The following is a 27,117-nucleotide window of genomic DNA, read 5'->3' on the forward strand; positions in this document are numbered from 1 at the left end:
CCTAGCAGCCTTCAGATGAAGATATAGAGCACTCAGCTCTTCCTGCACCGTGTCAGCCTGGATGCTGCCATGTTCCCACCTTGATGATATTGGACTGAACCTGTGAACCTGAGAAGCCAGCCCAAATTAAATGTCGTCCTTTATAAGACTTGCCTTGGTCATGGTGTCTGCTCACAGCAGTAAAATCGTAACTAAGACACTGTGATACACACCATGACACACTACAGCTTCCATGACAAGATTTTTTTATGCTTTGTGGTTTTTGTTTTGTTTTGTTTTTTAGTTTGTGTGGTTTTTATTTTGAGGGGAGGGAGAGGTTACAAGAGAGGAGGGCAGATACAAGGGGACAGGGAGATGAGTAGGATTATGGTACATGATGTGAACTTACAGATAATCAATAAAAGTTTTTAAAAATGCAAAAATATTTCTACCCTTGGCTCATTTTAAAAATCAAAAAGAATGATATCAGTATGAATTAAGAGTAGGATCCTAAGTAAAAGGAAAATGTTTTCAGTCTTTCAAGACTTTTAGGGGTATGGAAATTTCATTTGGTAGGGTACCTGGCATGCATGCAGTTCTGGGCTCAAGCCTTAGCATTGCAAACATATAAACAGGTAAGTGAACAAATAATTTCAGCCTAAATACAAGTGTGGGTGGGCAGTTTATATTTTCCTCACCTAAAGGCAGCATGTAGGTAGAATGTACACCACCTGGCAGAAAGCAAAAAACAAACAAGTAGAGACACCGCCGGAACCTGAGGGAAACAGACCGGATAAACAGTTCTCTGCACCCAAATCCCGTGGGAGGGAGAGCTAAACCTTCAGAGAGGCAGACAAGCCTGGGAAACCAGAAGAGACTGCTCTCTGCACACACATCTCGGACGCCAGAGGAAAAAGCCAAAGACCATCTGGAACCCTGGTGCACTGAAGCTCCCGGAAGGGGCAGCACAGGTCTTCCTGGTTGCTGCCGCTGCAGAAAGCCCGTGGGCAGCACCCCGCGAGCAACTTGAGCCTCGGGACCACAGGTAAGACCAACTTGTCTGCTGCAAGAGAGCTGCCTGGTGAGATCGGGACACACAGAGGCAGAGTTCATCTAGGACCGGGCACGTCCTGTGTTTGCCAGAGGTCCCACGCCCGCGGATCCCAGCCGGCAGCAGCTCTCTGCTCCCAGACCCCTTGGGAAAGAGGCCTCACCGCCTGGTCAGGTGGGCACTCCTGAGGCTGCAGAGTGGAAGACACCACCAACACTGCCCACCCCTGCCCACATCCCTGGCCCAAGAGGAAACTGTATAAGGCCTCTGGGCTCCCGTGGTGGAGGGCCCAGGAGCGGCAGGACCCCTGCCTGAGACACCCCCGGAACCTGAAGGAAACAGACCGGATAAACAGTTCTCTGCACCCAAATCCCGTGGGAGGGAGAGCTAAACCTTCAGAGAGGCAGACAAGCCTGGGAAACCAGAAGAGACTGCTCTCTGCGCACACATCTCGGACGCCAGAGGAAAACACCAAAGGCCATCTGGAACCCTGGTGCACTGAAGCCCCCGGAAGGGGAGGCACAGGTCTTCCTGGTTGCTGCCGCTGCAGAGAGCCCGTGGGCAGCACCCGACGAGCGAACTTGAGCCTCGGGACCACAGGTAAGACCAACTTTTCTGCTGCAAGAAAGCTGCCTGGTGAACTCAAGACACAGGCCCACAGGAACAGCTGAAGACCTGTAGAGAGGAAAAACTACACGCCCTAAAACAGAACACTCTGTCCCCATAACTGACTGAAAGAGAGGAAAACAGATCTACAGCACTCAGGCTTATAGGACAGTCTAGCCACTGTCAGAAATAGCAGAACAAAGTAACACTAGAAATAATCTGATGGCGAGAGGCAAGCGCAGGAACCCAAGCAACAGAAACCAAGACTACATGGCATCATCGGAGCCCAATTCTCTCACCAAAATAAACATGGAATATCCAAACACACCAGAAAAGCAAGATCTAGTTTAAAAATCATATTTGATCATGATGCTGGAGGACTTCAAGAAAGACGTGAAGAACACCCTTAGGGAAACACAGGAAAACATTAATAAACAAGTAGAAGCCTACAGAGAGGAATCGCAAAAATCCCTGAAAGAATTCCAGGAAAACACAATGAAACAGTTGAGGGAATTAAAAATGGAAATAGAAGCAATCAAGAAAGAACACATGGAAACAACCCTGGATATAGAAAACCAAAAGAAGAGACAAGGAGCTGTAGATACAAGCTTCACCAACAGAATACAAGAGATGGAAGAGAGAATCTCAGGAGCAGAAGATTCCATAGAAATCATTGACTCAACTGTCAAAGATAATGTAAAGTGGAAAAAGCTACTGGTCCAAAACATACAGGAAATCCAGGACTCAATGAGAAGATCAAACCTAAGGATAATAGGTATAGAAGAGAGTGAAGACTCCCAGCTCAAAGGACCAGTAAATATCTTCAACAAAATCATAGAAGAAAACTTCCCTAACCTAAAAAAAGAGATACCCATAGGCATACAAGAAGCCTACAGAACTCCAAATAGATTGGATCAGAAAAGAAACACATCCCGTCACATAATAGTCAAAACACCAAACGCACAAAATAAAGAAAGAATATTAAAAGCAGTAAGGGAAAAAGGTCAAGTAACATATAAAGGCAGACCTATCAGAATCACACCAGACTTCTCGCCAGAAACTATGAAGGCCAGAAGATCCTGGACTGATGTCATACAGACCCTAAGAGAACACAAATGCCAGCCCAGGTTACTGTATCCTGCAAAACTCTCAATTAACATAGATGGAGAAACCAAGATATTCCATGACAAAACCAAATTTACACAATATCTTTCTACAAATCCAGAACTACAAAGGATAATAAATGGTAAAGCCAAACATAAGGAGGCAAGCTATACCCTAGAAGAAGCAAGAAACTAATCGTCTTGGCAACAAAACAAAGAGAATGAAAGCACACAAACATAACCTCACATCCAAATATGAATATAACAGGAAGCAATAATTACTATTCCTTAATATCTCTCAACATCAATGGCCTCAACTCCCCAATAAAAAGACATAGATTAACAAACTGGATACTCAACAAGGACCCTGCATTCTGCTGCCTACAGGAAACACACCTCAGAGACAAAGACAGACATTACCTCAGAGTGAAAGGCTGGAAAACAACTTTCCAAGCAAATGGTCAGAAGAAGCAAGCTGGAGTAGCCATTCTAATATCAAATAAAATCAATTTTCAACTAAAAGTCATCAAAAAAGATAAGGAAGGACACTTCATATTCATCAAAGGAAAAATCCAAGAAGATGAACTCTCAATCCTAAATATCTATGCCCCAAATAAAAGGGCACCTACATATGTAAAAGAAACCTTACTAAAGCTCAAAATACACATTGCACCTCACACAATAATAGTGGGAGATTTCAACACCCCACTCTCATCAATGGACAGATCATGGAAACAGAAATTAAACAGTGATGTCGACAGACTAAGAGAAGTCATGAGCCAAATTGACTTAACAGATATTTATAGAACATTCTATCCTAAAGCAAAAGGATATACCTTCTTCTCAGCTCCTCATGGTACTTTCTCCAAAACTGACCATATAATTGGTCAAAAAACGGGCCTCAACAGGTACAGAAAGATAGAAATAATCCCATGCGTGCTATCGGACCACCACAGCCTAAAACTGGTCTTCAATAACAATCAAGGAAGAATGCCCACATATACTTGGCAATTGAACAATGCTCTACTCAATGATAACCTGGTCAAGGAAGAAATAAAGAAAGAAATTAAAAACTTTTTAGAATTTAATGAAAATAAAGGTACAACATACCCAAACTTATGGGACACAATGAAAGCTGTGCTAAGAGGAAAACTCATAGCGCTGAGTGCCTGCAGAAAGAAACAGGAAAGAGCATATGTCAGCAGCTTGACAGCACACCTAAAAGCTCTAGAACAAAAAGAAGCAAATACACCCAGGAGGAGTAGAAGGCAGGAAATAATCAAACTCAGAGCTGAAATCAACCAAGTAGAAACAAAAAGGACCATAGAAAGAATCAACAGAACCAAAAGTTGGTTCTTTGAGAAAAATCAACAAGATAGATAAACCCTTAGCCAGACTAACGAGAAGACACAGAGAGTGCGTCCAAATTAACAAAATCAGAAATGAAAAGGGAGACATAACAACAGATTCAGAGGAAATTCAAAAAATCATCAGATCTTACTATAAAAACCTATATTCAACAAAACTTGAAAATCTTCAGGAAATGGACAATTTCCTAGACAGATACCAGGTATCAAAGTTAAATCAGGAACAGATAAACCAGTTAAACAACCCCATAACTCCTAAGGAAATAGAAGCAGTCATTAAAGGTCTCCCAACCAAAAAGAGCCCAGGTCCAGACGGGTTTAGTGCAGAATTCTATCAAACCTTCATAGAAGACCTCATACCAATATTATCCAAACTATTCCACAAAATTGAAACAGATGGAGCCCTACCGAATTCCTTCTACGAAGCCACAATTACTCTTATACCTAAACCACACAAAGACACAACAAAGAAAGAGAACTTCAGACCAATTTCCCTTATGAATATCGACGCAAAAATACTCAATAAAATGCTGGCAAACCAAATTCAAGAGCACATCAAAACAATCATCCACCATGATCAAGTAGGCTTCATCCCAGGCATGCAGGGATGGTTTAATATACGGAAAACCATCAACGTGATCCATTATATAAACAAACTGAAAGAACAGAACCACATGATCATTTCATTAGATGCTGAGAAAGCATTTGACAAAATTCAACACCCCTTCATGATAAAAGTCCTGGAAAGAATAGGAATTCAAGGCCCATACCTGAACATAGTAAAAGCCATATACAGCAAACCATTTGCTAACATTAAACTAAATGGAGAGAAACTTGAAGCAATCCCACTAAAATCAGGGACTAGACAAGGCTGCCCACTCTCTCCCTACTTATTCAATATAGTTCTTGAAGTTCTAGCCAGAGCAATCAGACAACAAAAGTAGGTCAAGGGGATACAGATCGGAAAAGAAGAAGTCAAAATATCACTATTTGCAGATGATATGATAGTATATTTAAGTGATCCCAAAAGTTCCACCAGAGAACTACTAAAGCTGATAGACAACTTCAGCAAAGTGGCTGGGTATAAAATTAACTCAAATAAATCAGTTGCCTTCCTCTATACAAAAGAGAAACAAGCCGAGAAAGAAATTAGGGAAACGACACCCTTCATAATAGACCCAAATAATATAAAGTACCTCGGTGTGACTTTAACAAAGCAAGTAAAAGATCTGTACAATAAGAACTTCAAGACACTGAGGAAAGAAATTGAAGAAGACCTCAGAAGATGGAAAGATCTCCCATGCTCATGGATTGGCAGGATTAATATAGTAAAAATGGCCATTTTACCAAAAGCAATTTACAGATTCAATGCAATCCCCATCAAAATACCAATCCAATTCTTCAAAGAGTTAGACAGAACAATTTGCAAATTCATCTGGAATAACAAAAAACCCAGGATAGCTAAAGCTATCCTCAACAATAAAAGGACTTCAGGGGGAATCACTATCCCTGAACTCAAGCAGTATTACAGAGCAATAGTGATAAAAACTGCATGGTATTGGTACAGAGACAGACAGATAGACCAATGGAATAGAATTGAAGACCCAGAAATGAACCCATACACCTATGGTCACTTGATTTTTGACAAAGGAGCCAAAACCATCCAATGGAAAAAAAGATAGCATTTTCAGCAAATGGTGCTGGTTCAACTGGAGGTCAACATGTAGAAGAATGCAGATCGATCCATGCTTATCACCCTGTACAAAGCTTAAGTCCAAGTGGATCAAGGACCTCCACATCAAACCAGATACACTCAAACTAATAGAAGAAAAACTAGGGAAGCATCTGGAACACATGGGCACTGGAAAAAATTTCCTAAACAAAACACCAATGACTTACGCTCTAAGATCAAGAATCGACAAATGGGATCTCATAAAACTGCAAAGCTTCTGTAAGGCAAAGGACACTGTGGTTAGGACAAAACGGCAACCAACAGATTGGGAAAAGATCTTTACCAATCCTACAACAGATAGAGGCCTTATATCCAAAATATACAAAGAACTCAAGAAGTTAGACCGCAGGGAAACAAATAACCGTATTAAAAAATGGGGTTCAGAGCTAAACAAAGAATTCACAGCTGAAGAATGCCAAATGGCTGAGAAACACCTAAAGAAATGTTCAACATCTTTAGTCATAAGGGAAATGCAAATCAAAACAACCCTGAGATTTCACCTCACACCAGTGAGAATGGCTAAGATCAAAAACTCAGGTGACAGCAGATGCTGGTGAGGATGTGGAGAAAGAGGAACACTCCTCCATTGTTGGTGGGATTTCAGACTGGTACAACCATTCTGGAAATCAGTCTGGAGGTTCCTCAGAAAATTGGACATTGAACTACCTGAGGACCCAGCTATACCTGTCTTGGGCATATACCCAAAAGATGCCCCAACATATAAAAAAGACACGTGCTCCACTATGTTCAATGCAGCCTTATTTATAATAGCCAGAAGCTGGAAAGAACCCAGATGCCCTTCAACAGAAGAATGATACAGAAAATGTGGTACATCTACACAATGGAATATTACTCAGCTATCAAAAACAACGACTTTATGAAATTCGTAGGCAAATGGTTGGAACTGGAAAACATCATCCTGAGTGAGCTAACCCAACCACAGAAAGACATACATGGTATGCACTCATTGATAAGTGGCTATTAGCCCAAATACTTGAATTACCCTAGATGCCTAGAACAAATGAAACTCAAGATGAATGATCAAAATGTGAATGCTTCACTCCTTCTTTAAAAGGGGAAAAAGAATACCCTTGGCAGGGAAGAGAGAGGCAAAGATTAAAACAGAGACTGAAGGAACACCCATTCAGAGCCTGGCCCACATGTGGCCCTTACATATACAGCCACCCAATTAGACAAGATGGGTGAAGCCAAGAAGTGCAGGCCGACAGGAGCCGGATGTAGATCGCTCCTGAGAGACACAGCCAGAATACAGCAAATACAGAGGCGAATGCCAGCAGCAAACCACTGAACTGAGAATAGGACCCCAGTTGAAGGAATCAGAGAAAGAACTGGAAGAGCTTGAAGGGGCTCGAGACCCCATATGTACAACAATGCTAAGCAACCAGAGCTTCCAGGGACTAAGCCACTACCTAAAGACTATACATGGACTGACCCTGGACTCTGACCTCATAGGTAGCAATGAATATCCTAGTAAGAGCACCAGTGTAAGGGGAAGCCCTGGGTCCTGCTAAGACTGAACCCCCAGTGAACTAGACTGGTGGGGGGAGGGCGGCAATGGGGGGAGGATCGGGAGGGGAACACCCATAAGGAAGGGGAGGGGGGAGGGGGATTTTTGCCCGGATACCGGGAAAGGGAATAACACTCGAAATGTATATAAGAAATACTCAAGTTAATAAAAAAAATAACTTAATCTCTTTTAAAAAAAGAAAAAAAACAAACAAGTAAAAAACAAAACAAAAACAAAGCACTAATGGCTAGAAAGGGGCATTTAACTCAATTGACTCCAGCTTATGACAAAAATAATGAGGTTTCCTGATATACCCTGGGTTTATCCACAAAATCACCAGCCAGGAATTTAAAAAAGAAGTTTGGTTCAATTGTTTCTAAATTATTAAGAGCCATTTATTCTGACCCAGTAAGGGGATTTGTATCAGCTTGCATATATTTCTTAAAATAAGTATTCTAATTTTAACTTGATAGAATCTCTAAGGAGTCATCGTCCAGATCACAAGACATAGTTTGAGCCGAAGCCAGCAACAACACTGCTTATGCTAGCTGTTGAAATAATCTCTGTGACCTGATATTACCACAAGATCAGATGGGCATCATATGGCTAGTTCAGTGGTTAGTGACCCGGATGGGGCTGAAGACCTAGTGAGAATAGAAAGGAGCTAATCCAGGACAACACACCCGGCAAGCAATTTAATCAGTCAACTTTTTATATGCAGCGCTCTATGAGATACTAAGAAGGAAACAGCAGTATTTGCATGGTGCTCTTCTGGAAATGTGCCAAAGGCAGCGGGAATCGTCTTGCCCACCCCAAATTGGTGCATGCTCTCTGTCTCATCACCACTCGGTTAAATGCTTGTTCAGATTCCCAACAGTTCTTCCCTAAGAGTGATGAATACCTCTCTCTTTTCACCAAAATGTGCATCTCTCACCCATCCACAGTCTGTCAGGAGCCTGGGGTGATGGCTCATGCTTGAACAAATGCTCAGTACTTGTGAGTGAGGAGCTGAGGTAAGAGGATTGTTGTAAGTTTGAGGACAGCATGAGTTACACAGTGAGTTCAAAGCCAGCCCAACCTAGCACAAATGTTTTTAAAAAGTCACAAACTCAAATGCCTATGCGATACGGTTAATCCTGCAGAAGGAGTTGAGTACCAAGTCAAGTAGGGATGTGAAACACAGAAGGATTCCTGTCCCATCCCCAGGTACAGATGTTTCATAGCTACAAACAACATGCCACACTGTTTTCCATGCCTAGCAAGTGGACCCTCTCAACAGCATTTAGAAGTCAGAGCATCCGCACTCTACAGCATTGATTGGGCCCTGTCAGGTACATTGTCTGTCAGGCCAGCATTTCTCCACAAATCTCAGAATGTCAAGAGGTAGACTCTCCTGGTGTAGCATCCTCTGCCTCTACCGGCTGACTGCCCACTCCCCAAACTGGAGTTTACACCCACCTGCCAATATCCATACCTGTACTAGACACCATTTCCCCCATGTTTCTGAGGATGAACTGTCCTGCCTCTTCTCTGTGCACAACCTCCCCATGTGTAGACTAGATGTCTTCCTTTTTGTCCTATCAAAGACATCACTCTCACTCTCATCTCAGTTCTCTGCTTTATTAATTAATGGCATCCCTCCACATCCATTCCTATTGCTAGAAACATGAAACATCTGCTTTCTTTTCCCACTCAGCTGCCCTTCCTGTTCCTGTTAGAAGCAGGAAGGCTGTGTGCATTTCCGGCCTCCACTGTCTTCGGCCTGCTTTAGTCAGACTTTCTCTTCCACTGCCTTACTGCACGCATACTTGCTTACTCAGCAGGGACTTTACATTCTGTACCATTCCAAGTTGTCCTTGCATCTACAATAGCACTCCACACAGATGAAGTGTTCCTTTCTCCGGGAAATATTTTCATTGTATGCCTTTCCACAATACCACCACTTCGCTGGGTCTCCTTGTACCTTTCTGTTCTGGATTTATTACCCCTTCTCCCCAGGCTCAGTCTTCAGGATTCTTCTACCAATAACCAGTCCATTGGTTATGTCATCTTGTTTAGTGGCTATAAACATTTATTTGCTGGCAGCTTTAGTAGTTTTGTCTCATTCAGACCTGACTTGTTTAAAATTGATTCTCTGGCAAGTCCGTAGATGTATATATGGCCTTATTCCATAGATGTATATGCTCTCACCCATTACTGTCTCTATTTCTCTCCCTCCCCTATATATTCCCCTCTTCCTTACTAATTGCTACATCCATGGCTTTTGTTATGTTTGTGGGAGACCCACTGAGTTTGACTGAGGACACCTTTGTGCTCATGGATACCGACCTATCCTATCCAGTGGATCCTGATCACCTCAGAATGGAGTATGCACCTGAAAACAATGGCTCCCTCTTATGGAATCTATCAGTAGCTAATAGTTCAGCCTTTTCCCTAACCCGGGCTGACACTTGACGGCCTGTCTCATGCAGTCTCAATGTGAGAAGGCACAGCTGTTGTGAGTCCATGAGTGCAGTGGCTCTACTGCCTCTGGACAGTGGCACTGCAGAAGCCTCCTTTCTCCCTGTTTCCCAGCACATGGATCCTTCAGCCCTTCTCTTGCAATGTTTGGTGAGCGGTAAAGGAGTAGTATAAATGCCTGATTTAGGGTTGGAAGAATCCTTTTATATCAGTTTATCTATTTCACAGTCTCACTAGGATGTTAATACACACTTCCCAAGTTTTCTACACCTGACATTTATTTCCAAAGTCCCTCTTACCTTGTGAAATGCAACACCCACACTCTGCAAACCTCCTGGTCATATTTGACATATTACACCCGATACTTCACTTTTCAAAGCAAGCTGGAAGACTAGGTTTCAACCCCTAGTTTTTAAACAATGACAAATGAATTTAATAAAATTATGCATAGCACAAACGGAAGAAACTCATGTGACAAATGCAGCCTAAGGCTTTAAGATCTGTGAGAAGGGCTAGTTCCTCTACTTAATCCTGTTTTTTCCTTCCATGAGCCCCTCTCCAAATGAGGTCCTAACCTCCAACAAGGTTCTGCCCATGGGATCTCACTCCTTTCTCCCCCGTTTGCCCATCCTGTAACACCCCTCTCCAAGCTGATTTGCCTCCTAAGAGGGCATTAGACTTACTATTTCATGGCTCAAATAGAAATTAATTCCCATGAGGCCATCTTGGCTGAAACTGCATGTAATAGTACATGTTTTAAAAGTGTATGTGGGTGCACACCAAGTGTGCATGCATTCACATACATGTCTGCACTGCCTACACTGTCTCATCCTTTTCCCAGTGTAAGAAAATAGAGGGAATTGTCTATGAAGCTAAGTCTTGAAAAGAAAAACAAAAACATTTTCTGGCAGAGGGAAGGAAAAATGAATTCTCGAATCTGGTTTCAGGATTCTTAAACAGGCAGCAGTGGGAGGAGATAAGGTCTGACTTTGAGCAGTCCTATCAAAGAAATAAAGAGCTGGGCCCACTGAGGGCAAGCTACCATAGGGTAGCAGAAATGTGTCAGTCTGCAGGTTGCATGATCAGTGATCAATGGGAGTCATTCAGATTTTCTCAATGTGCCACACACTCTATAGAAATGGCAACAGAGCAAGGATCTTGCCTAAGCTAGCATCATTCGCTGCACTAGGAAGAAGAAACCACCTTGGTCATTATGATCATTTAGATCTCAAACTTTGGGAGCTTCATTTAGAGAACATGAAACGGCAGGGCTCTTTGGAGATAGGGACCAAAGCTCTAGTAAAGAAGTCCTTCTTTTGCAGCACTAACACTGCTCTCCCTGCTTCCTCTGTGTGAACAAGCACAAGCAGTGCTCAAGCAAACCAAGCTGTCTGGAGAAGTGGGATGTGTCTGGTGTTGGCACGTAGGCTGGAAAGCAGATTAAACTAAGCCACAGGGAAACAGAAGCTTCATGAGCACCAAGTTCATCATGTTCGGGAACTGAAGCTAAACAGACAACATCAGATGTGTGCCACCCCACTACACTCATTCCAAAATATCTGCTCAGAAGAACTCCGCACCCTCATCATGCCATTCAAATTATTCGCTTTCACAGTTCTTGCTTGTTACACTCATTTAGTCAGTTGGATTATAGCAACTGCTTTACTATAGACAAATTCAGCTCTAGGGGGTTCAAGCTATCATGGTCTGTAGGACACTATTCAAGCTGGCAGGCCTAGTTATGAGTCAATAGGATTAAAATAAACCAGGTCCACAAGTGCATACAAGACAGAATGGATTTTATAATCCTGAGGACTGAGGAATGAAAAACAATATTTATGTTCTTGATGATGTCAACCCTATTCTATTTGCTTTACTCAGAATAGTGTAAGAGCTTGCCTGTCTTATTATTGAAGGGCAAAAGAATTGACTTTGTGTCAGAGATGTGCCAAGAAAACACTGAGGGAAAAAAAAACACAAGATACTTAAAATCCTTATCTGGGGATGGTCAGAGTCTGCCCCCAAAAAGTGCTGAAAAGGATACATCCCTGCCACAGAAATCTAGATATGTTCATTACTGTGGTGCAGGATATACAGAGAGGACTTTGGATAATAAAACACGAGGGCTTACACGGGAATGTGCATGCCACATGGGTATGGAAGAGAGTAGAAAAACTCGCAAAAGGGCCTTATTTTTATGTCTATGTTCTAGCATCACCCTGACAGCTTGGCCACTGCTCATGAAGTCTGAATCATATCAGTTGAACACAAATGATTCAGAAGCTAAAGAACAGGTCTCAGGTCTTCACTGTTTGGTAAATTGCAATTGGGTGACACAGAGTTTCTAAAATGAACTAAGTAAAGGACTTTCACTTAGTGCCCAGTGAAGGCCAGATTCCTAATTGCTTTCATTGTCACAGTTCTCAGTTCCTACAATAACCCCACAAAGATGCAGAAGCAGAACAGCTCAGGCTTTAAATCCAGCATCAGTAACTGGTAAGCAGCAACTTTAGGATGTAAGCTGAGTGTAGTCAGTTGCAAGTCCCCCTCTTAAGCACACAGCATGCTGCTGCCTGCTCTAAGTTCCCTCGAAAGCCATGGATGGGACTGGCAATGTCCTCTTTGTGAATGAGGAGGAAGAGGAAGAAGAGGAGGAAGAGGGGGAAGGGGGAGGAGGGGAAGGAGGAAGAAGAGGAAGAGGGGAAGAGGGGAAAGGGGAAAAGGAGGAGGAAGAGAAGGAAGAAGAGAAAAAGGAGGAAGAGGAGAGGGAAGAAGAGAAAGAAGAGAAGGGAGAGGGGGAGGAAGAAGAGGGGGAGAGGAAGAGGAAAAGAAGAAGAGAAGGAAGAAGAGAAAGAAGAGGGAGAGGAAGAGAAGGAAGAAGAGAAAGGAGGAAGAGAAAGAAGAGGGAAGACCAAAGCTCAGCAGCCGGTGTGGTATAATCCAGAAACAGAGGAAATCTGTTCCAGAAGACAGCAAAATGTCTCTGGGCTACTTTAAGTATAGAGCAGTGGATGACATCAAGCTTCTCGAAACTGCAGCCAGGTTTTTACAAGAGCAAGCTTTCCTCAAAAGCACTCAACTATTATTTTCCTCCAAAAGATGATAGCGTGAAAGCCCACTCCTCTACCCTCACCATAACCTACAGCAGTTAAACTGTTTGTACTTACGCTTTAAATGCCGGGAGGTAGGAGTATATTGAGAGGCTGCTCAGGTTATACACAAATGGCAAGTGTTTTGTGATATCTGTCGTTGCCCAGCCACTAAAATATGTATTCAGTAGGCCCTGGTCCCCACCTGAAAGGAGACACACAAACAGAATTATGGTTTATAAACCTCTAAGGCAATTCAGGAATTTTAGAGAAATATATGGGGAGCTTAAAATATACTAATTCTGTTTTACATAATAAATTTCAAGACCTATCCTTTAGGACATTCTTGGAGTGAATGGTTACTTTTTCTGATTTATTTTCAACAATGACTTAAGAACAGCTACTATGTCACACATTTAACGAGGTACTATGGAACCAATGTGAATAAGATTCATGACTACTGTCTTCACAGGGTCTGGAGTGTGATAGCAGATGCAGATTCTAACAAGTTAAAGTCAATAAAGATGATCATGGTTGGGTGAGGGTACAGAAGCAAAAAGGACAAGTGTTAGAGAGATTCATGGGTATGGCTCAGAGGAGGTTTCCCAGGCAAAGCTGTGCTTCAGCTAAGACCTGAGGTCTACTGGGGAGCACTTGACAAATTCAGGAGAGATGAGTGCAGAAGGGGATCTGGACAGAGCAGAGAGCATACACTCCACACGCCGTAGCCAGCACAGTGACAAACCATCAGCTGCGTGCTGCTGACTTGGTCCCTGGCCATGTATTGGCCTGTCATGTCTATGGGTAAGGTTATGCATGAAGCAGTAAAGTACCCTTAGGGGCCTGGACTCCATGTCTTTCTTGGAAAGTGAAGACATACGATTCATTTTACAGGAAAATAAACTGGGCATGGTGGCTTTTGCCTGTAATTTCAGTTCTTGGCCTGTAATTCCTCAATTGGGGAAGCTAAGGTACAAAGATTGCTATGAGTTTAAGGTCTGCCTGCCTGAGCCACATAGTGAATTCCAGGCTAGTCTAGGCTAGAGTGAGATCCTGTCTCAAAAACAAACAAACAAACAAACAAACAAACAAACAAACAACCAAAGCAGGGAAGACAAACAAAACATCAATCTAAAAAGCTAAGCACCCAACCTAAGTCCTAAATAAACATTTAAGAAAAACAATCTCCAAACACAATCTTCATTTGAGTCCAGGAGTTTTCTATTTTAACCTCTGAGAGTTCAGAAAACACACAGAGTCAGAATCTTGAGTAGCCATATGGAGTGTGTGATGTGGGGGAGGGGTGTGTGTGTGTGTGTGTGTGTGTGTGTGTGTCACAGGAGACACATGGGGCCTGTGTGTGTGTGGTGTGGAGAGACACATAGGGTGAATGTGTATGTGTGATATGGTAATGGACCAAATAAGTATACTTTAAGTGTGAGGCTAGCATCCATGTATTTCAATCCTGTCTTAGGTCTACTTTGTGTCAAGATCCAGAATTCTTTTTCACCATTCGAAGAGCCCTATCAATAGTCTATCTGTGCTATTTGGTTTCCTTTGGACTAGAAGATTTTAAAACTATGGATATTTGAGTGACCTTAAGAAAAAATAGTAAGATTGGATCTTTGCATTTAATATCCAAATGTGCCTGGTCCCTATTTTATATATCCTATTCTTTCTAAGTACCATCCATCCAGTTGATAGATGAATGGTGTTTGTTGAGTGAACATCTGTGGACAAAGTCTTCTGATTGAAAAGCCTCTGATAGATCAGATCCCATTCCTCAATGAGCAATTGAAATGGAAATCAGACATGGAACAGAATATGCTTCGGTGCTTCAAAGATGCAATGAAGTGAATGGTTATGATCCCCAAATGTACATGTTGAAGTCCTCATCTCCAAGAGGAGATTAGATCCAAGACTGAATTTCTGTCATAACAGAGTGGTCTAGGAAGATCTTCACCCCCTCCAAGATCTCAGGTTACAGCAAAAAGATGGTGTGGGAGCGCAGAATGTGGTTTCCTATGGACTATCTGCCTTCATCTTGACCTTGGCATTCCTAGTCTCTAGAACTAATAAGTAAATCCCTGCCATGCATAGGCCCCTAGTCAACAGTATCCCTAAGCTCTACAATGAAAGATCAATACAAAAGATGGTCCTATCTGTATAGACCAACAGATATTCTGAGGCATAACATAATAACACCCAAACCACTACACCATTCTGAGATTTTGGGTTTCCCAAAGATCATCAATATGGGTGATACAGACACAAATGGCCAAGGACAGGGGTCTATAGTCTGACTAATTGTCTTTTCTACATACTTATCAAAACAAAGACTGAGGAAACAATCATTACAGCTTTATTTATTAAAGGGCAGAACTAGAAATAACCCAGATGACATTCAACAGGTACATAAATATAACCATAATTAGAAAGTCACTCAGAACAAAGGAGAAAACTGCTGATGCATGGGACTTGGATACATCTCAAGAGAAATACTGCTGAGTAAAAACCAGAATGATTCCATTTATATAAACTCCTTGGAGTAATAAAAGCACAGAGGACATATTTGTGGCTGCCAAGAACAGGAGAGAGGAGAGGAAGCTGTGGCTCTAAAGTGTTTCATGAGGGGTCTGTTCTGTTCTTGACTATAGTAGTAGTCACAACAAAGAATACATGTAATAAAATGGAACAAATCACATCCATACAGACATACAAATCAGTGCATAGGTAAAACTGATGAAATCAGAATAATCCTGGTGGACTGAACCAATTTAAAATTCCTTATTTTGTACTATACTATAGTTATATAGGATGTTGTCCCTGAGGGAGATGGATGAGGGTTTAGAGAATCTCTATTGTTTCTTGTAGCACCATGTGAATCTACAATTCACTCAATATAAAAAATAACACAGAATGAAATATAAAAATATAAAAGTTATAAAGGGTTAATGTAACTAAAATACAAAATACAGTAAGAAACTGTTATTCATTTTGATTCTAAATTACACAAGGACAGAAATTTTGGCTCTGTTTTCTTATCACTGTCATCCCCCTAGATAACAGAATGTCATAAATATATAAAACTATTTCCTGAATGAATGCAAAAACCTTCAAGATATTCAAGAACAGCCATATCAGAGAAGCTGAAATAGCGTCATGCCAGTGGAGGGGTAGCAAACGAACGTATTAATCATTCATAGTTACTATTATGCCATTAAAACCAACATAAAGACCACCTGTGCACTGTTATTATAAAGACCTAGCTGTATACATACAATATAAACATTAAATATATAAAAATAAAAATGAAAGTAACATGATATTAGGGGATTGGTGCTATAGATGTTTCTCTTTCATTTTCCCTTATTTTATTTTTTGTAATTCAAAGATATCAATACAAAGCAGCAGGATTGAGAATTGTCTAAGACCTTTCTAAGCGTTCTTTATATGTTCTTATTATCAACAGAAAAGTATATACATAGATGATAAATCACTATTAATACAACTCTACACATCCAGTTCAAGAGCATGGATATTGTATTCTGTGTTCTGTGAGGGCACATCCATCCAATCTCATTGCCCCTTCCCTGTGGGTAATTATTAAGTTAAATAATCATAAATAAAACTCCAAATTGTCTTACTACATATGTATCCCCAGACAATACAAGCAGTAGCTTTTATTTTGAACTTTAGAAAACCACTTACTTGTCCGGACCAGTGGTTTTGTTTATTGGCAGGCCTAGGGATGGAACCCAGAACCTTGTGCTTGCCATAAAAACGTTCTACCACTGAGCTACATCCTCAGCCCTTCTACTGTCTTTTTATGGAATATTATAAGACCCTTAAAAACAATGCTTAAAATAAATATTGACCATGTATATAAAGCACCCAAAAATTGAGGCCTGACGAGAACTTCTCATGTCCAAGTCCAATCGATGTGAGCTTGGGAAAGAGGACTCATTGCTGCTGGCCTTGTGCAGCCATAGGCTAGTGGTCACGAAAGGCTTCTGCTTTCTGTCCGGCGCACCCCCCCCCCACCAGTATCCCGAGCTCATTAGCTGAGTGAGGGGCCCTAGGCACCAGGAAACAGTAAGGATAGTGGCAATAAGGTTGCCTTGGTGAACCAGAGGTGTCTGTACATCACACTGGCAGACCTGAAATGCTCAGTAAGTACTATAACTACTGACTCCATCATATCACTGCAACACCTCACTGTTAATCCCCAGTGAATTATAAAGGGAAGTAAGTACCATCTACTGTTTTGACAGTGTCCCATGTACGCCAGGCTGTTCTTGAACTTTCTTTGGAGTCAGGTAGCCTTGGATTTCTGTTCTCCCTATCTCCTCCTTGGAAGTGCTATGGTTTCAGGTGTGTGACACCATGCTTGCCTTTAGACAATGCCTTTACTTAAGCAGTCTGGAGATCCTGTCATCTTTTTTCAAACACATAGTTTAACATTTCAGTAAGGTAGATACATAAACTTTACAAAGATCTATATGCAATGTCAGTAAGGCTTTTTTTTCCTTTGAAGTATCATTTAGATCTGAAAAATAATTTTTTTTTTAGAAATATTAAATCAGTGTTCAAAGCAGAGTGTGCACGCAGGCATACCTGTATCACAAAACACACACAGTTGCAAAGAAGATTGCTGAATTTCTGCTATCAAAAACGAAAACAAACCAGATTTTGTCCAGTGTTTTTAGTCAGGCTTAGAGGCATTCTGATTTAATCTTGCACATTAAGGAACTTTAAATCTCAGTCATTTCAGACCTGATGACAGACATGATTAGCAGTGATCACCATTAGCTGTGATCTGATAAGCTGGAATATGGCAGCATAGAGGAGGCAGAGAGCAAGAAAATGAAATGAGAGACATGTGGCTCCAGTTTTGCAACAAAAACAAATACCCAGTTCTGTATCACCCTTCCACTAGGCCGCTCAAAGCTGGTACGTTATAGCCCCCTAACACTTTTGAGTAGGGTCATGAGCCTGGTAAGCATGGACACATCACAAGAAGACATTGGTTCTATTGGTTCTACAGACAGGGAATGTTGCCTCTGAAATTTGTACATGTGCCCAATACTGTCTAGTTTCTGGGACTGCCCAGTTTTTGGTAGATCGCTTGGTCATTGTCTAAGAGGAAGGTATGAATTGATTCTAGATTAAGCAACAGTGCCACTATCTCTTCCATAAGAATATTCTTACCATTGTGTTCCTCACTTATGACTGAGGTTGAAATAGCGTAGTAGTTCCTACCCAAGAGCATGATAGAAATGCAGAATGTTGACTCTCAGCCTAGTCCTTCAGATCAGAATCCATTTTCATTTCCCATGTGAACACACACACACACACACACACACACACGAAAGTTGAGGAGCATTGGTCCATAGTCTTTCAGATGAAGACTCCTTTTAAAATTTACTATATCAATGTGTGTACACAATTAAAAATTTCTCTAATGAACATAAAGTTTTTTTTGTATATTGCATGAGTATCTCCAATTGTTTCGTTCTTTTTTTAATTTAGAGAATACTTTATTAGTTTTTGTAATCAAACCCACGTATATAAGACCTTACATATTTAATACAGTGTGTTACCCCTGTACAAATGGAAAAAACTTAAGTTCAACATTTCTAGACCAATATGGCTGTTAATTTCTGTACAGTGCCAACTCAACACAGTAAACGGGGATACTTGAACATAAAGTTTTATGTTTGGTATATGTATAATGCATATGATAAATGAGAAGGCCCAACTCTCAAATGGTTCCTAATTCAGAAGGAGGGCAAAATTAAGTAAATAATTTCCAACTATTATCAGTCAGGCACTAAAATAACATAAAACTTAATCCCCAAAGCTGGCTTTTATATTATATCTGGAAGATGCCATCACTGCTGCACACAGAAGCAGGCCAAAGATTACTAAATGACAGGTAATACTGCTCTGGGGACAGTGGAGATGGGACTTTTACCTCTAGAGTAATGAGGTTTACTAGGCATCAGTGGATTAACCCTACATGGCTTAGGGAAATCTAGGCACTTGGCACTAGCATTCCTGCATTTCACTGGCTTTAATCCATTCAAACCAAGAACTTAACACTCCATGCTATATAGCTCTTTTCACTTAAAAAATTCTCAATTTATATTGCATACATGCCACAAAACATTGAGTTTAGCAAGAATGACACATTCCCAGTCTAAGGCAGGGATCTTGGTCAGGGTCTCCTTAGAAAGCTGATCCCGACAGAACCATGGTTGCATAACTGCCTGTCAAAACCCACAAGCTCTCAAATATTGTAAGCTTTAGAGAGGTAGAAATCCAAACCTGTGTTATTTAGGTCTAGTCTTGCTCCTTCAATTTGGTATCCTGCTTAAATGAGAGGTGAAGGTAAGTTTTGAAATAACAAGTCAGCGGACTTGATAGGAACACAGGTGAGGGCAGTCAGTGACACCCAAGAACAGCAGGAGAGCACTGACAGCTGCTGACTGAGAATGACACATTTCCCAGTCTAAGGCAAAATGAAATCTCTTCAGACTCTGCAAAGCAGAAGGGAAGAAACACAGCTGCAAAAGACCTGATTCTTTTTCACTTTATCTGTAAAATTATTAAGGCACTAGCTGCTCTTTCTACTCAGCGAAGTGAATTTTAAGAAATTGATCCATAAAATGAAAAAGGTAATACGGATTTTTTTCATGTATAATCATTCTCAGAATTTATTCCAGAGAATGTTTCAGTGTGGACTAATTGGGAAAGAAACAACAAAACGGCCGACCACTGCGATAGCAACAGTCTTCTAGTCCTCCTCTGGTATGCCAAGGCAGAACTGAGAAAGACTCCGGTCACACCTGGCTCTGCCATCAGCTCAGAACCAATAGGAAAGTTGCTGTCCTGAACTTTTAGCAATGAGTGCACATGACATGTACTTGCATGACTGTGTCTCTCACGTCCGTGGAGAAATGAGAATGTAGAACAGTTCAGTTTAGAATCTACAGGCACATAACCCATTAGTTCCTTCCTCCTCCTGTTTCTCACAGGGTCTTCATTTCTCTTGTTGCAAAGCTAACGGCAGACAGATGGCTAAGAAAACGGATCAAGAGTATAAAGAAGAAAAAAGTCTTCAGAAAAATCATGCACATCCTCATTTACTTTGAAATGCCTCAGTCCTCCCTTCTTTTGTTGGGTAAGTTCAGTACAAAGCCAGATTAACTACAAAGATTAGAGAAGGTACACCAAATCTGTAAAACATTATCAAATTCTAAGGATATCAAGGAGAATAAAGAAACCAACTTTATTACAGATCCTGGATTCAGCTTAAAGTAAAATAAAATCTAATATTCTGCCGCAAATATTCTAGTAAACAAATTAAAAATGTAGGGTATTTTTATTACAATTATTAAAGCAACTATTAAGATTAAATAAACAATAGGGCACTCCAGACTGGGCAATATTAATTCTTGTAATGAGTTTTCAGACTGATGTATAGATACATAAGCAGCCTTAACTTAGGACACTTTAGAGATGCAGGGGAAAGAAAGTTCATTCCAGTGCTTGTGCAGACTTGTGCAGGCCAGTGTGTCAGCTTCATTTCACCCCGAGGAATGCCTGTAGTTCATGATCTTTCTTTAGTTAATATCCCTGAACTTCATCTTCCTCTGAAATGTCTGTTCATCATCCTACAAAATCTAATGGACTTTCACAATAGCTATTGTTCAACTTTTCAGGAAACTTTCAACAACGAAGCAGTTTCAAAATAATTTAAAAATACACAAAACTTTATAGGAACTCGGACTTAACACTTGCCCCTAAGGAAAAATAGATGCTAGTCACAAATGAAGTATGTTGTCTCTAGTTGTAAATTCTGATTAGTTCAGACACTTGGGGGAAGAAAGGGAAGTCAAGCCTGGTTTGCCATATTAGGATGCTTCTCCTGGCCTGAGGCAATTGGTGAGGGATGTGACTGAAGGCTGATGATTAGAAGAATAGCAGGCACATTCCTTCTCATTAGAAGGGCTTTAAAAGCAGCTGCAAAAGCTCAGCCATCAGCAGCCCATGTGGCTTGTCAGAGACACCAGGCTCCAATCTTTTGAATGTGACCAAGAGATTAAGCAGGACTTTGAAGATACTCAGACAGATACAATGATCTGCTAACAAGCTTTCTGTGGCAGCAACCTGACACTGCTGATACTCGAGGCCCTGATAAATATATATGAAAGGAGAAGGGGCACCCTGTGAGTGTTAGAAGATGTGCACAAGAGAAAGGAGTATCTGAAAATGTTTGCCTCCATGCCCATGGCTTAACACCTTAGCAACAACAAATATTTTATTTGTGCAGCTCTAGCTGGTCTGAAACTTGTTATGTAGACAAGGCTGAACTCAGAGCTGTGCCCCTTCCTGTTAAAGTGTGTGCTGTCATGCCAAGCAACAACGTTAAAAATATGTTTATATACTGGGATAGAGAGATGGTTCAGTAGACAAGAGTACTTGGTGCTCTTGCAGAGGACCTAGGTGACTTACAACAATCAGTAACGCCAGGTCCAGGGGCTCTGAAGGCCTCTCTGATCTAGCTGGGCATAGGAACACATGTATGCAGACAAGATACTCATTCACATAAAAATAAATAGATCCTTGAAACGTTATATACATATTTTTAATTTTTAGAAACTATAAAGTATATTAAAATTTTGAGACAAATCATAAACTGCCACCAGAAAGTTGTTTATTGCTGGTATTAGGTTTAAGCCCCAGTAATTGCTGTCACGCAGGTGCTACTCCAAGCGAGTGACTATACATCCCTGCAGAGAAGGGCAGGCTCCTGAGGTACAGAGACAACTATCCTTGCTCTATGAAACTCAGCAACACACACCTCATGTGGAAAAAGCTTTTTAGCTAAGAGTATCTGGTTTATTCTTCTATTGAATTGAAACATGTTGAACAGCCAACTGCTTGGCTTTTTTTTTTTCTTTTTTCTTTTTTTAACCTTTAACACCAGAGAAAACTCATTCCTTTGCCGGGAGCAAATGAAAAGAAGGCCAGTGTCTGGAAAGCTGCAGTTAAATGACGAACCATATTGCAGCATAGGAGAAGCTCAGTGGTTCAAGTTCTGACTGAAAGAGCGGAAGAAACACTTTCCAGAGGAACACTGCACACACTCAAGCTGCTTAACAATGGGCCCTCCATGACTAGGGCCTCCATAATGCACAGCGCCTCTTGGCTGCTAGCTGTTAACTCATTTTCTCTTCTTTGGTTGTACGCTGAATAATTTAATATGGCATGTGACTATTGGGATCCGAACTCCTAGCCACTAGACTAGAAGCTAGAATTCCTTTAGCTGATGAAAATCATGTGGCTTTTGAGCAGCTGGTAGGCCATCATATATATTTTAGAATTTTACTCGTATTCTAAACTTCAGAGTGGTTTAAGCTTCTGGGAAGATTAAACTTCCTTCAATTACAGGAAATGGAACAAGCTCTGCCTACGGCAAAGGTTGAGACCCAGTTGCGTTCTGCTAAAATCACTGCCTTCTACTTTTGCTAAGGCAACTAACTAGGGTAAGGTTCAGCAATGTTCCACATGCTTAAACATGGATAATAGCACATTTCCATCCTGTTTATGAGAACAAAATAGTATCAGTTAAAAGCGTGCCAGTAAAGGGGCACCCTCTTATCTGTTGGTCCCAGTGAACAGTTAAGATAATTTTCTTCAAGTTGCTTAAGCAAGACAGTGTAAGTGTATGTGTGTGTGCTTGTGTGTTGTAGTCATTAATATGTACATGCCACATGCATGTGGAGGTTCAAGATTGACACTTAGTATGTTCCTTGACTGTATGCCACCTAACCTTCATTTTGTCTCACTGATCCTGAGGCTCTTCAGTTAAGCTAGGCTGGCCAGCCAATATGTTTCAGACATCCTCCTGGGTCTGGTCCCCTGTTGCTTGGATTACACAAGGCGTCCAGCACTCTTAGTTCCCATGAGTTTCTTACATGTTCCTGAGGAACTGAACTCAGGTTATTACAATTGCAGGACAGGTGCTTTACCCACTGAGAACTCTCCCCAGCCTAATTGTACTTCCTTATAGGTACAGCACGGAAAGCACAGGCATAGAACAGAGCATTTTGTCCTCAGCACTGCTGACATGGTAGGTTGGGTAGTTCACTGTGAGGAGCTTTCCTCTGTACTACAAACCATTCAGCAGCAGCAGCAGCAGCTTCTACCCTTCAGGTGCCAGTAAGCAGTGGCTTCCCTCAGCTAAGCCAAATGTGTCCAAGCAGAATTTGGAAGGCTGGGGCAGGATGATTATGAGTTTATGGCCAGCCTGGGCTTCATAAGTAGTTTAGATACATGAGAACAATCTGTCTCAAGAAAACACATTCTCTGGAAGTAGCCACACACTTCTTGGTTCTGGATGGGGGCGAGGGCAGGGGTTACAACACAGACTCATTCCTAGCTGAAAACTACTAGCACAGGATGTTAAAAAGCCAAATATTAAAATAAGAGTGAAACTTAGCCATCCTTATTCTTTGCAATGAGATTATAAAGAGCTGTAAATCCCAACTCTTCAGGCAAATAACTATACAGAATTTGAGAAATAACCTCATATGTATAGCTTGAAATGCTATGAAGTTTCAAGCTTGACTTCAGCAATGTAACAAATGTTCCACTTAACCTTTGAGACATTTAAGGTGTTTAAACTTCTCTAACTAGTTAACCGAAATGAATCTGTGTGTGTCTTCCTCCAAACCCTTAGCATTGGGATCTCGGGCCAATCCTTTACGTGGGTGATGTAGATGCAAACACAGGGCTCTGTGCTTGCATCTCAAATGCTCTTATCTTCTGAGCCACATCCCTGGACCTAAGAATGAATCTTTGATAATCAGCATTGAATCTTAATGAGAAAGCCTGGCTCAGCTTATTCTGAAAGACCCATTTACTTCAAATCAAAGGTAGGTTCTTAGGAAGAAAGAAGCTGCTGAAGCAGGCATCTGCTAATGTGCCCAGGCCTCTGGCCATCCCCGTTTCCTGCTTGTGACTCTGGCACAGTGTCAAAGGTCTGATACTGAGTCACCACTGAACAGGTTTTATGGAGGGCGTCCATTCTGTCTGCACTAAGTAGACTACCTTTTCTAAAGAACCACTACCAGCAGTTTGAAAAGGGACTGCTTTTGCATGGTCACTGTTGGCTTTGTCTTGTGAGGTTTCTGACATTATTTAAAACACTGGCCTGAAACAGAAATACACCTACTAATTCAGCTGGCCATATTCCCCACTGATGAGCTGCCTAACACATTCAAGGCTCTAGGTTCAAGATCCAACACCAGGAATAAAAAGAAAAGAGAGAAAAATGAAAGACACGGGGGCCTGTTGGGAGCACAAAGGTCCTCGTGCTCACAGAGAGCATGAGGAGACCACACTCAGGGTTGTCTCTTCAGAGGAAGCGGTGTAGAACCTGCTTCCTGCCCGAAGGGTGGAAATGAAGGTTAATGGTCTAGATGACCTCTGTGCTATCTGTATGACCGAGACCACATCAGAGCCTTCCCTAGGCCCTTTTAAGGTAACACTTGTAGCCTATCTATAGAACTTATCTTCATGGAAGAAGTGACAGCATGTTGAAAGGAGCCTCAATGTAATTATCCCTTATTGTGCACTTTGGATTGTGTTACACCAGGAAACTTTTTTCCAAATTGTACTCTACTTAAGCATGCCTAAAATAAACTATCCAGTGTCGGGCTTTATAAGTTAGGACCAACGCCGGCTACTCGGTTGTATTAAACCATATTTTATTCTTGTCTTGCTTGGATTATACTGCATGTCCTAGGGTTTGCAGAGACCCACATGGGCCTACGTTATGTACAGCTCTAGACATACTCACAGGCACAAGTAAATGCTCCCAACTTAGTCAACACTCTACTCGTCAGCTGTGAGGATACCATTTTACTTAACACATAGCTTTATAGAAAGTGAGACTTTGGAAGTAGAGACTGTTCACATAAACTTGTTTTCTGAGTTATCAGGCTGTTTTCTTAAGTTCTAATTCACAAAACACTGCATCCTTGGTAGCAATGGGTGCCAAACACTTTTGAGGTTTACTCAGGTTTAAAAACAGAAGTTATGTTTAATTCAGTGCTAGGGATTGTATCCAGGGTATCACGTATTCAAAACAAGCAAGCTGCCATTATTCTTGAGCTTAGCCCTAAGACAGAAGTGTGTCATTCTGTAGTCTTTTCTCAGCTTTTAAAAACTCACTGTAATTTAGATAAGAAAAAGTCACTTAAGCATCTGCCTGGATCTGGAGAAGTACTTACGAGGCATGACTGAAGTTTGGTTTGATCCCACCAGTAAACAATAAACCCAGTTGTGATGAATACCACTTGGGGAGGTAGAGACAGGGGATCAAGGTCATCCTTAGCTACACAGTGAGTTTGAGGCCAGTCTGGACCATGTGAGACCCTGTTATAAACAAACAGGCACAAAAAGTGTCTATCTTAGTTTAGGTAACTTTGATGCAGCCATAGGTGTGTGTGTGTGTGTGTGTGTGTGTGTGTGTGTGTGTGTGTGTGTGTGTGTGAGACAGAGAAGAGAGTGAAATGTATAGAGAGACTTACTAGTCGCTTATCAAATGCAGGATAGCAGGTACATACCATCAAAACTACCTTGCTCAGAAGCAAGATGCAACAGCTGGTTATACGTTTCAATTGAGGGTTGATAGACAAAGACTCCAGAATTGAAACAGTCAGGCCACCCTGGGTCTGGTGCTGCTGACAATTCTTCTCTTTCAAAAAGATCATCAATATTTGAGAGAACCTGATTTTCAAGGAGAAAGACAAAGAAAGGCATTACAAGAATGCTTTTGCCATGGCACACCCTTCCTAGGGTGTCCTTCCTTTTACCCAACACAAAAGATGGGGACAGCTATATGGCAGCCTAGAATTACTCTCCATCACTTGGCACTCCTGATAGTGGCTTTATCTGTCATGTCTTGGCAGCATTTCTCAAATGAGTAACAGGTCTCCACTACTATGCACATCTTTTCAGCCCTTAAAGCCACACTCACCAGAGTATCTGCATCCATGAACACACATTTGGAATACTGAGTGAGTGACCAGCAGTGGAGTTTAGTCAACGTGATGCCCAACTCAGGCCTCTTCATTAAGGTTAGATGAGCAGAATCACCACTGTCCAAGACATCTACCATGATGACTTCATCAAAGACAGTCTCTAAAACTTTTCTGTAAAAATAAGTTCCAGAAAGCATCACATATACTCTTTTCCATAGCACATGATACACTTACTTTAAGACTATTCCCTTACTTCACAACCTACCAATCACAAGACAGTGTGCTTTGGCATAGAATACCCGCTTAAACCTGCCTTTATGCATTTCAGAAAAAACTGTGTTCATGTGCACATGTAGTTAATTCCATAAGAAATGATAACTTTACAGTGCTACCTAACAAGACATTATCATAGAAGAACTTTTCTCTCTTCTGAGAGTATATCCGGTAAGCTCAATGTAACGTATAAGAGTTTTCAATGTTCAAAATGAACTAAAATTCAAAATTTAGTTAATTTTGTGCTCTCATTCATTTGAGTTCACACACAGGACAGCATGTGCATGCAGAAGTCATTAGTCACTCTCAAGAATTATCTGCCTTGGTGTTTTTTTTTTTTTTTTTTTTAATTCAAGCGCAGGACGGCATGTGCATGCAGAAGTCATTAGTCACTGTCAAGAACCATCTGCCTTGTATTTTTTTAAATGGGAAAATACCTTTGAAACATATAAGTAACATGTGTTAAGAATGTATCTCTGTCCTAGCCCATGTGTTTGACAATGAGATTCTTTTGGAATTGGCTTGACTGACTTTTGCATGTTTTAAATAAGTGATGCTGGATAATATCTGTATATGAGATGAAGCCTATAAATAATCACTTCTGCTAGAGCAATAAATCGAGAATTTCTTGAAGGTTTATATCTCTACTGGTTAGGTTTTTGCCAATTTGACACATGGTAGAGTCATTTGGGAAGAGACAGCCTCATTCGAGAAAATGTCTCCATCAGATTGGCCTATAAGCAAGTCTCTGGGGGCATTTTCATGATTGGTGGTTGATGTAAAAGGCCTAGACCTATGTAGATGGTGCCATTCCTGGGCACTTTACTCAGGGTGGTCCTGAGTAAGCAAACCATGGAAATCAAGAGAGTGA

General features: G+C 41.2%; 1 protein-coding gene across 6 annotated transcripts in view; it reads right to left on the reverse strand.

Annotated features, from left to right (window-relative positions):
- The window catches only part of Gyg1 (glycogenin 1), a 42,112-nt gene that overhangs the window by 10,355 nt on the left and 4,640 nt on the right, over window positions 1–27,117 (reverse strand). For 3 of the 6 annotated variants that reach the window (XM_017591132.3, XM_063282625.1, NM_031043.2), the window contains 3 exon segments: window positions 25,970–26,144; window positions 25,557–25,719; window positions 12,994–13,120 (listed from right to left, as the gene is read on the reverse strand). In XM_017591132.3, the coding sequence (XP_017446621.1) occupies window positions 12,994–13,120; window positions 25,557–25,719; window positions 25,970–26,144 (465 nt within the window). 6 annotated transcript variants of the gene reach the window in all.

This window comes from Rattus norvegicus, chromosome 2 (genome assembly GCF_036323735.1).
Source record: "Rattus norvegicus strain BN/NHsdMcwi chromosome 2, GRCr8, whole genome shotgun sequence".
Taxonomy (NCBI): Eukaryota; Metazoa; Chordata; class Mammalia; order Rodentia; family Muridae; genus Rattus; species Rattus norvegicus.